Source organism: Heteronotia binoei, chromosome 21 (genome assembly GCF_032191835.1).
Source record: "Heteronotia binoei isolate CCM8104 ecotype False Entrance Well chromosome 21, APGP_CSIRO_Hbin_v1, whole genome shotgun sequence".
NCBI classification, from domain to species: Eukaryota; Metazoa; Chordata; class Lepidosauria; order Squamata; family Gekkonidae; genus Heteronotia; species Heteronotia binoei.
In genome coordinates this window covers 1-11,507 of record NC_083243.1, presented here as the reverse complement: position 1 = coordinate 11,507, position 11,507 = coordinate 1, and the positions used below count along the sequence as shown (strand labels likewise).

Sequence of the window (11,507 nt, the reverse complement as noted above, 5' to 3'; positions counted from 1 at the left end):
CAGAGGACATCCTGCATTCCTTTCCAAAGGACTCTTCACCTCAAAGGCGGCTTTGAGTTCCCCCCACCAGCGGCATTTGACACCCCCCCCCCCCTGTTGCTCTCACCTCATCAGACCTCCAACTCTCGGGGACAAAGGCAGGCAAAAAGAAAGCTTCGCTGGCTTCTATTTTGGCAAGCAGTAGCAGGAAGTACTTCTGTTCTGCTCCAAGGAACAGACCTCTCCCTCCCTCCCTCCTCTGGGGCTCCAGAAGCGGGCCTGCCACCTGCCATTATGCTGCCCGGGCCCAGCAAGCAGTGCTGTGATCTACGAAGGCCCCGCCCCCTTCTTGCTTCTGCCAGACCCACTGGGGGACAGGGGGACCCTCTCTCAGCCTCACCCCCTTACATAGTTGGTGCATGAATGGCTGACATAAGTATGTGCAGCATCAGCCCGAAAGTACAACAGGAATGCCAACAACTACACAAACACCCAGAGGGGCTTTTGGCCACGCTGACCTCCAAATTCATCCTTTTTAATTAATGGAGAAGGTCTTGAAGGGAGCTGAGCTCGGAGGCAGAGGAGGCAGTGGTGGGCAGAGTGCCCTCTGAAGGCACCTCCCTGGGGAGGAGGCTGTGCCGCCCCCTCCCTCTGCCCTGGCGGATGCACCAAGAAGGCTCCGTCCTTCCCAGGCTGGTGTTCCTCTGCCACACTTCCCATTCCTCCGTGGCTGCCACGTGTCCACATGGAGCCCGCTGGCTGGGCTGCCACATTCAGGCTCTTTTCTTCCTGCTTTTAAAGCCACGGGTGGCTCCTGCCCCGAAACAAATGCTGGGGGGGATTCTGGAAGACAAAACACAACATGAGGCAGGGATTCATAAGAACATAAGAGAAGCCATGTTGGATCAGGCCAACGGCCCATCAAGTCCAACACTCTGTGTCACATAAGAACATAAGAGAAGCCATGTTGGATCAGGCCAATGGCCCATCCAGTCCAACACTCTGAGTCACACAGTGGCAAAAAATTTTATATACACAAATACACTGTGGCTAATAGCCACTGATGGACCTGTGCTCCATATTTTTATCTAAACCCTTCTTGAAGATGGCTATACTTGTGGCCGCCACCACCTCCTGTGGCAGTGAATTCCACATGTTAATCACCCTTTGGGTGAAGAAGTACTTCCTTTTATCCGTTTTAACCTTTCTGCTCAGCAATTTCATCAAATGCCCACGAGTTCTTGTATTGTGAGAAAGGGAGAAAAGTACTTCTTTCTCTACTTTCTCCATCTCATGCATTATCTTGTAAACCTCTATCATGTCACCCCGCAGTCGACGTTTCTCCAAGCTAAAGAGCCCTAAGCGTTTCAACCTTTCTTCATAGGGAAAGTGCTCCAGCCCTTTAATCATTCTAGTTGCCCTTCTCTGGACTTTCATCCTCTCCAGAGCCCTGCTTTCGCTGAAATCCATCATGAAGGCTGAACAGATTCTTACAAATTGGCAGAGCAACCAACTGCAGCTGAAGGAGGAAAGAGAAGGGGGCTCTGTGTCCTGCAATCAGTGCGATCCTTCAAAGCTAACACTGGAGAACAAAACAGCTGAGGCAGAGGAAACACCCAAACCAGACCTGGCCATTTGGACACTTAGAAATGACTCGGTCAGCTGGTCTCTCACAGAGTGGTTGAGTATTTTTAAAGTATGAGTCTGAAAGAACAAAATGCAGTTCAACCATCAATGAACAATAAAAAGCTACCTTGCTTAATTAACTTTTTAAAAGTAATAAATTATAGCCTAAGGTTAGGAGAACAAACAATCTCTCTCTCTCTCTCTCTCGGCTTGGCTTCGCGAACGAAGATTTAAGAAGGGTGCAATAATCCACATCTGCTGCAGGCTCACTGGTGGCTGACAAGACCAATGCGGGACATTCAGGTCCGGCCACAGTGGCTGCAGGGAAGAGTCTGATTTAGGGTTGGTGCTGTAGCAACAACTACAGAACTGCTACAGTTCTGTGCTACAGAACAAACAATGGAGGCTAGCAAAATCCCCCCCCACCAAAACCTCTTTTATGAAGACCTTACTGTGGAGGGCTGTGTCTGCTCTGCCTGCAGCCCCCTCCTTGGGCTTCCCATTCCGCCACCCCTTGGTCAACAGAAGAGGGGCTTCCCACAGTACTTTAAAGTACTTATTAAAAATCTTTACAAGCGTATTTTTAGCACCATGCCAAATTGAAGCAAGGAAGAACAAAAGGAAATGGCAAAACGGAAATCCTGTTCCTCTCTCTAAAACATGCCTTAACTAGATGTTAAAATTAGAACCAGCTCTTTATCTTAGGTGTCCTCTTGTTCTCGAAAGCTCTTCCATAACCTCAACGATTGCTCCCACCTCTTTGGGCCAGCCCCACCTCAGACAAGAGGTCTGTTCAGCTCAGCATCTCGAGAAGAAAAGAGACCCCCTTTCCCTTGCAAGGCGATTTTAACAAGTCCTGTGTCTGCTGCCCCTTGACCCCAGTCCACACAGGCCAAGTTCCTTTTCCTCATCTCCAAAGAGTCCCTTCCTCACCCTCTAGAATTCTGACACCCCCAATTCCATGTTCTCTGCCAGTGAGGGGTGTGTGTGTGTGAACTAGCCCCTCCCATTGTCTCTCATGCTAGACTGATGAGTCTGGAAGGACCTGGGCTAACTTCCTCCCCACTCCCACTTGTGCTTAGCTCGGGAGGGGGGCTGGTTAAACCACACAGCCGACCCCTGCTTGTTGCCAACCTCCCAGGGACAAGGCATTTCTCCACAACAGCACACCACAGTATGCAGCCTTCTGAGCTCTCCATAGCCCTTCATCCCTGGGCTCATGGCAAGTTCTCTTTGTCAGCAGCATCCTGTGTGGGATGCTTTGCTGGCCTTGATGGGCACAGGCTGCAGAATCAGGTTGCATGCGGGGAGGGAAAAGCAGCAAAACATGATGAAGAGACCTGGCGCACCCAGAAGCTTGCTCAATGTGTTATTGTGGGTGATCCTTGCATAAAGCATTCAACGGCTTTTGAAAGTTGAACACTGTTGTTCTTCTTTTTGTCTTTCACCCTCAAAAACCAGGATTGGCCTAGTTACAACATACTGGGGAGAAATGAAATTTATTGAGAAATAATCATAACCAGGGCTTTTTTTGAGCAGGAACACAGTTCTGGCTGGCTCGGCGTCAGGAGGTGTGTCCTAATATGCTGGGCTTTTTCTACAAAAAAAGCTCTGACCGCAACTGTTAAAGATGGCAAAATATCAACTACTGTATATAAGATATTATATTGCCCTAAAAGACACCCCCCTCCCAGTGAGCATCAGAGGGCCCTGGCCTGAGATCCCCCCTCTGCTCTGCTCCGCAGTGAGGGCTCAGCTGACCCACTTCCCAGGAAGGTTGTGAGAGGGACTCAATCTGGCAGGCTGCCCTGAGCCCCTTGGAGGAAGGGCCGGATAGAAGTGCTGCCCCAAACAGCAGCATTAAAGGTTTGCTTGAAAGCACCTGCAGTCCCAGTAGATCCCCACAGGGGAGCCCCACGGGGGTGCTGGTGCTCGGTTTGGCTCGAGGAAGACCAACAGCCCAGGAGAACAAGGGACCCCAGAACGACACGCAAAAGGGAAGCTGCCACTTGCCACTCCACAGCTGAGTGGGAACCCTGATGAAGGCCAAATAACAATATGCAGTCAGCTGACAATATCTGAATGATTGGCTGGCCTGACAATTCAACCCTCTGAAAAGCTACTTTTGACACACACTTATTAAACTTCCACTGCTGCAAATATCTGAGACGCTGCTGGGCTAGTTGCCTTGCTCTTCTGCAGCAGAACAGTTAGATCGGAATCCAGCAGCACCATCAGAAAGCAGCGAGGTTTTGGGGGGCGGAGCTTTCCAGAGCCCAGATACAAGGCCTGACAAAGGGAGCTTTGAAAGCTTACCCTGCCACAACTGTGATGGTTCCTAAGGCGCAGATGGACTCAAACCTAATTGGATTAAGTATCCACTGAAATGTGACTGACCACTTAAAGTGCAGATTATGCCAATAAACGATCTCAAATTAGCAAATAACGAGCATCCTGGTGAGTGAGGAAGCAGAAACACACCACACAGGATCACTTTAGGGGAGGGGAGGCAGGTGCAACACAGGCGTTCAGGGGCATCTGATGAAGTCCCAGAGAGTTTCATGCTAGAATGGAAACCTGCCCTAAGGCTCCCGCTTGCATCACAGCAGGCACGGTGACAAAGCCAAGATGGAGCTGGGCTCTTCCAGAGCGGCAGGGAAACAGACCTGGGTCTAGGAAGGCGTGTCTCAGGTGGTGGCAAGACCACGGTGTCCTCCACCCCGGGCTGGTGGGCCTCAGCAGGGCCAGTCTCCATGGCCTCCCCTGATGAAGGCTCACAGGCTTCGAGGTTAACATCCATGGGGACAGCGTGATCTCCAGGCGGAGGTTTCATCGTCCTTCTGCTGTGGCAGAAACATTACGATTCTCAGGACTTTTCCTTCTCGGCTGACAAGACTTTGTGAACATTTTCCTGTTAAGCAACTAGAGGCTAAATGAGGTACTGGAGAGAGACCACCGCTTCCTTTCTACATCACGCTCTGCTCTGTCAAGCATGCTATTTCTAAGTGCTGGTTTATTCAGACCTTTCTTCTTCCCCCCCTTCCCCCTCTCTATCATCTATCTTCCTTCCCCCCCCCCCCGGGTTCATAATAAAACCCTCAAGATGTGTAGAGTAATCTTGTAAGCAACAGTGTAAAATCAGCTAGCAGGGAATGTGTGAGAAATGGAGATGTGAACATTCCTCAGTAATAAAGATGAGTATCCTTTGAACCTTCATCCGCATTTGCATCTTTATGTTATTGTTTTGAAGTTATCTGTCACCCTACCTTTTGAACTAACCTATAAGAGACTATGCAACTCTGTATTCAGTATTACTTCCAGTGAATCCGTCCTTGTAACAAGTCATAGAGTTTCAATAAAACAAGTCTTTGATTTACAACAAAAGCTTGATTATTTCGAAATACCGATGCTTGACAGCTCTCCTTGTGGCAAATGCCTACTTCCACATATCAATCTATTTCAAGGCAGAACATTCAAAGAAAATTAACCAGGGAGCATATTTACCTTTTAGATTTCATAGGTTTATCAAACCTAAAGTCAGAGGGATACTGGTGTATTTTGATCACATGGTCCTTTCGGTCTTTGCTGCTCTTGAACTTCTCTGCACAGCTCTGGACCAGACACTGGTACTAGATGGAGGAAAGGCCCTTCTGTTACTCGGCTGCTCTCTGTAAAGCCAAAAGACCGACTAGGTAGCTTTCTACTCCAGCAGTTTCCCACGGTTCAGATGTGCAGGAATAATAAAAATCATGAAAAAGAATCCTAACCCCTAGTCCTCCATAGCGCAGGCTCATGGCTCAGCCACCAGTTGTGGGGGGGGGGGGGAGGAAGGGGTGTCTGAGTGCTTACCCTGTGGAGCAGGAGAGAGAACAGGCAAAGTCTCTCACTATCGTTAACAGCAAAGGGACTGGCTGGGCTTCTTTTTTTTGCCGGGGGGGGGGGGGGGAGAAAAGTCCACCACTCAAAGGCAGAGCAGCTGCTCGACATGCAGGCGGCCTAGGGGGCCCAGTCAAAAGGCTTTCAGCCAGCAGGGCCAGAAAAGAGCTCTCTGCTTGGGGCCTTGAAGAGCTGCTTCTGGTCAGAGCAGACAATGAGCAGTCTTGTGACACTTGGGAGATCATGATGTCCCATGTCCCAGGATGGAAGCCTGAGCTGTACATGCTAGGATCCCACCAAGCTGACCTCCCTGTGTGCAACACGGCACCACTTGCCAGACCTGTGCAGCTCACCATATTCTGCTTTTCTGCCATGACCTGGAAGAGGGAGTCGTGCCACTCCAGGATGTGGACATCCAGCAAGTGTGCTGAGGGGAAGGACCTCTTGCAAGAAGAACAGACATTTCTATGGAGCAAGTTGTAGTGATGTTCGTAACTCTCCAAGGTGCTGAAAGTCTGGCCGCATCCCAAGGAATGGCAAAAAAACCCAGCAGTGCTGAAAGAAAGAAACAAGCAACCTTCCTCATACGACCAAACCCTTGACCAGGCTCAATTCTACAACAGGAAGGCAAACGCCTTGGTGCCATTTCTAATGCCCACATCTCCTTTGGGACCCCCAATTCAAATGGCAACAGACAAACCACAGAGGCAAACCAGATAACAGCATGCCTGTTTCAGTCAGTTTAAAGAATCTCCCCTTCCCCTTGAAGGGGAGCTGCAGCCCCACCCCACCGAATGTGCCTCCGCTCTGCAGCGCTTAGGAGGGAAATGATGTGCAGACCCTTGGCAGCTGAATACTCCTCCTGCCGCTGCTTCCCTGAAGACAGAAGAAGGCACGGAGTAGAGGGAGGGCAAGCAAGGAGGGAAGATGATGATATTGAGTTTATAGTCTGCCCTCCACTCAAGTGTCTCAGAGTGGCTCACAGTCTCCTTTCCCTTCCTCCCCCACAACAGACACCCTGTGAGGTGGGTGGGGCTGGAGAGGGCTTTCACAGCAGCTGCCCTTACAAGGACAGAGTCTCAGAGTGGCTCACAATCTCCTTTCCCTTCCTCCCCCACAACAGACACCCTGTGAGGTGGGTGGGGCTGAGAGGGCTCTCCCAGCAGCTGCCCTTTCAAGCACAGAGTCTCAGAGCGCCTCACAATCTCCTTTCCCTTCCTCCCCCACAAAAGACAACCTGTGAGGTGGGTGGGGCTGAGAGGGCTCTCAGAGCAGCTGCCCTTTCAAGGACAGAGTCTCAGAGCGGCCTACAATCTCCTTTCCCTTCCCCACAACAGACACCCTGTAAGGTGGGTGGGGCTGGAGAGGGCTTTCACATCAGCTGTCCTTTCAAGGACAGAGGCTCAGAGTGGCTCACAATCTCCTTTCCCTTCCTCCCCTACAACAGACACCCTGTGAAGTGGGTGGGGCTGAGAGGGCTCTCACAGCAGCTGCCCCTTTTAAGGACAGAGGCTCAGAGCAGCCTACAACCTCCTTTCCCTTCTTCCCCCACAACAGACACCCTGTGAGGTGGGTGGGGCTGAGAGGGCTCTCACAGCAGCTGCCCTTACAAGGACAGAGTCTCAGAGTGGCTCACAATCTCCTTTCCCTTCCTCCCCCACAACAGACACCGTGTGAGGTGGGTGGGCTGAGAGGGCTTTCACAGCAGCTGCCCTTACAAGGACAGAGTCTCAGAGTGGCTCACAATCTCCTTTCCCTTCCTCCCCACAACAGACACCCTGTGAGGTGGGTGGGGCTGGAGAGGGCTCTCCCAGCAGCTGCCCTTACAAGGACAGAGTCTCAGAGTGGCTCACAATCTCCTTTCCCTTCCTCCCCCACAACAGACACCCTGTGAGGTGGGCGGGGCTGAGAGAGCTCTCCCAGAAGCTGCCCTTTCAAGGACAGAGACTCAGAGCGGCCTACAATCTCCTTTCCCTTCCTCCCCCACAACAGACACCCTGTGAAGTGGGTGGGCTGAGAGGGCTCTCACAGCAGCTGCCCTTTTAAGGACAGAGGCTCAGAGCAGCCTACAATCTCCTTTCCCTTCCTCCCCCACAACAGACACCCTGTGAGGTGGGTGGGGCTGAGAGGGCTCTCACAGCAGCTGCCCTTACAAGGACAGAGTCTCAGAGTGGCTCACAATCTCCTTTCCCTTCCTCCCCCACAACAGACACCGTGTGAGGTGGGTGGGGCTGAGAGGGCTTTCACAGCAGCTGCCCTTACAAGGACAGAGTCTCAGAGTGGCACACAGTCTCCTTTCCCTTCTCCCCCACAACAGACACCCTGTGAGGTGGGTGGGGCTGGAGAGGGCTCTCCCAGCAGCTGCCCTTACAAGGACAGAGTCTCAGAGTGGCTCACAATCTCCTTTCCCTTCCTCCCCCACAACAGACACCCTGTGAGGTGGGCGGGGCTGAGAGAGCTCTCCCAGAAGCTGCCCTTTCAAGGACAGAGACTCAGAGCGGCCTACAATCTCCTTTCCCTTCCTCCCCCACAACAGACACCCTGTGAGGTGGTGGGGCTGGAGAGGGCTCTCCCAGAAGCTGCCCTTTCAAGGACAGAGACTCAGAGCGGCCTACAATCTCCTTTCTCTTCCTCCCACAACAGACACCCTGTGAGGTGGGTGGGGCTGAGAGGGCTCTCACAGCAGCTGCCCTTTCAAGGACAGAGTCTCAGAGCGGCCTACAATCTCCTTTCCCTTCCTCCCCCACAACAGACACCCTGTGAGGTGGGTGGGCTGAGAGGGCTCTCACAGCAGCTGCCGTTTCAAGGACAGAGTCTCAGAGCGGCCTACAATCTCCTTTCCCTTCCTCCCCCACAACAGACACCCTGTGAGGTGGGTGGGGCTGAGAGAGCTCTCCCAGAAGCTGCCCTTTCAAGGACAGAGACTCAGAGCGGCCTACAATCTCCTTTCCCTTCCTCCCCCACAACAGACACCCTGTGAGGTGGGTGGGGCTGGAGAGGGCTCTCCCAGAAGCTGCCCTTTCAAGGACAGAGACTCAGAGCGGCCTACAATCTCCTTTCTCTTCCTCCCACAACAGACACCCTGTGAGGTGGGTGGGCTGAGAGGGCTCTCACAGCAGCTGCCCTTTCAAGGACAGAGTCTCAGAGCGGCCTACAATCTCCTTTCCCTTCCTCCCCCACAACAGACACCCTGTGAGGTGGGTGGGGCTGAGAGGGCTCTCACAGCAGCTGCCGTTTCAAGGACAGAGTCTCAGAGCGGCCTACAATCTCCTTCCCTTCCTCCCCACAACAGACACCCTGTGAGGTGGGTGGGGCTGAGAGAGCTCTCCCAGAAGCTGCCCTTTCAAGGACAGAGACTCAGAGCGGCCTACAATCTCCTTTCCCTTCCTCCCCACAACAGACACCCTGTGAGGTGGGTGGGGCTGAGAGGGCTCTCACAGCAGCTGCCGTTTCAAGGACAGAGTCTCAGAGCGGCTCACAATCTCCTTTCCCTTCCTCCCCCACAACAGACACCCTGTGAGGTGGGCGGGCTGAGAGAGCTCCCCCAGCAGCTGCCCTTTCAAGGACAACCTCCGCCAGAGGGACGGCTGACCCACGGCCATTGCACAGGGCGTGCACACCCTTCCCGGCTGTCCTCAGGGGGTGGGATTGCCCAGCTGCTCCCTCCCGCTTTCGTTCCAAGTGAGGGGGGGGAGGGAGGAGAGCCGCTCTTCGGGGTCCCCCCCCCCCGCTCACCGCTGCGGCCTTCCTCCCTCTCTCCTCCTCCTCCTCCTCCTGCGGGGCCCGGGCGAGGGCGGCCTGCTGCAGCTGGAGGTGCCGCTCGACGTCGCCGTCCTGGGGGGGGGGAGAGAGGGCGGGTCAGCCGGGGGAGGGAGGGGCCAGCCGCAGCCCCGCCTCCCTCCCCCTCCCTGCGGGGGCACCTCGAAGAAGCGGTCCCGGGCGGGGAAGCGGCGGCGGGCGGGGGCGAAGGCGAAGGGGGCCGCGGAGGCGGGAAGCGCCATCTTGCCAACGGGCGGGCGGGAAGCGGAAGCGGGTGGGCGGGGCGTGCTTCTGGTTCCGGCGGGCGGGGGCGCGCAGGCGCGGTGGGGGGCGCCCTTGCCGGCGGGCCGCGGCCATGAGCGAGTTCCGGCTGCACCACGACGTGAGCGAGCTGCTGCGGCTGCTGCGAGTGCGGGGCGGCGGGGAGGGCGCCGAGGTCTACATGGAGCTCCTGCACAGGAACCGCGCCAGCCCCCCCTGCGCCCCCACCTCCGCCTCCGCCCTGGGCGCCAAGGCAAGCCCCGCCCCCGCAAGCCCCGCCCCCCTGACCTCTCCCCCCCACCCCACACAGGGGGCCTGCCTCCACCCCCCCTGCGCCAGCCCCCCCTGCGCCCCCACCTCCGCCTCCGCCCTGGGCGCCAAGGCAAGCCCCGCCCCCCGCAAGCCCCGCCCCCTGACCTCTCCCCCACACACAGGGGGCCTGCCTCCACCCCCCCCCGCGCCAGCCCCCCTGCGCCCCCACCTCCGCCTCCGCCCTGGCGCCAAGGCAAGCCCCGCCCCCTAAGATCTCCCCCCAGGGGAGGGCCTGCATCCACCCCCCCACCTCTCTCCCCCCACCCCACACAGGGGGCCTGCCTCCACCCCCCCCCCTGCGCCCCCACCTCCACCCTGGGCGCCAAGGCAAGCCCTGCCCCCGCCCCCCCTGACCTCTCCCCCCACCCCACACAGGGGGCCTGCCTCCACCCCCCCCCTGCGCCCCCACCTCCACCCTAAGCGCCAAGGCAAGCCCCGCCCCCTAAGATCTCCCCCCCACCCCACACAGGGGGCCTGCCTCCACCCCCACCCCGCGCCAGCCCCCCCTGCGCCTCCGCCTCCGCCCTGGCGCCAAGGCAAGCCCCGCCCCCCTGACCTCTCCCCCAGGGGAGGGCCTGCATCCACCCCCCCACCTCTCCTGCACAGGAACCGCGCCAGCCCCCCCTGCGCCCCCCACCTCCGCCTCCGCCCTGGGCGCCAAGGCAAGCCCCGCCCCTGACCTCTCCCCCCCACCCCACACAGGGGGCCTGCCTCCACCCCCCCTGCGCCAGCCCCCCCTGCGCCCCCACCTCCGCCTCCGCCCTGGGCGCCAAGGCAAGCCCGCCCCCCAGGGGAGGGCCTGCATCCACCCCCCCACCTCTCCTGCACAGGAACCGCGCCAGCCCCCCCTGCGCCCCCACCTCCGCCTCCGCCCTGGGCGCCAAGGCAAGCCCCGCCCCCCCGGAAGCCCCACCCCCCACCCCACACAGGGGGCCTGCTCCACCCCCCCCCCCGCGCCAGCCCCCCCTGCGCCCCCACCTCCGCCTCGCCCTGGGCGCCAAGGCAAGCCCCGCCCCCTAAGATCTCCCCCCACCCCACACAGGGGGCCTGCTCCACCCCCCCCCCGCGCCAGCCCCCCCTGCGCCCCCACCTCCGCCTCCGCCCTGGGCGCCAAGGCAAGCCCCGCCCCCTAAGATCTCCCCCCCACCCCACACAGGGGGCCTGCCTCCACCCCCCCCGCGCCCGCCCCCCCCTGCGCCCCCACCTCCGCCTCCGCCCTGGGCGCCAAGGCAAGCCCCGCCCCCTAAGATCTCCCCCCCACCCCACACAGGGGGCCTGCCTCCACCCCCCCCCGCGCCCAGCCCCCCCTGCGCCCCCACCTCCGCCTCCGCCCTGGGCGCCAAGGCAAGCCCCGCCCCCTAAGATCTCCCCCCCTACCCCACACAGGGGGCCTGCCTCCACCCCCCCCCGCGCCCGCCCCCCCTGCGCCCCCACCTCCGCCTCCGCCCTGGGCGCCAAGGCAAGCCCCGCCCCCCCGCAAGCCCCGCCCCCTGACCTCTCCCCCACACACAGGGGGCCTGCCTCCACCCCCCCCCGCGCCAGCCCCCCCTGCGCCCCCACCTCCGCCTCCGCCCTGGGCGCCAAGGCAAGCCCCGCCCCCTAAGATCTCCCCCCAGGGGAGGGCCTGCATCCACCCCCCCACCTCTCCTCCCCCCACCCCACACAGGGGCCTGCCTCCACCCCCCCCCCTGCGC

General features: G+C 58.1%; 1 protein-coding gene across 1 annotated transcript; it reads right to left on the bottom strand.

Annotated features, from left to right (window-relative positions):
- Positions 1–481: 481 nt before the first annotated feature.
- On the bottom strand, positions 482–9,691 carry LOC132588895 (zinc finger protein 511-like; the record flags this gene model as incomplete). The annotated part of the gene is made up of 5 exons (XM_060261355.1): positions 482–822; positions 5,110–5,234; positions 5,835–6,036; positions 9,217–9,315; positions 9,402–9,691. Coding segments are annotated over 5 exons (786 nt in total), but the record flags the coding sequence as incomplete, so codon positions are not given.
- Between the last annotated feature and the right edge of the window lie 1,816 nt (positions 9,692–11,507).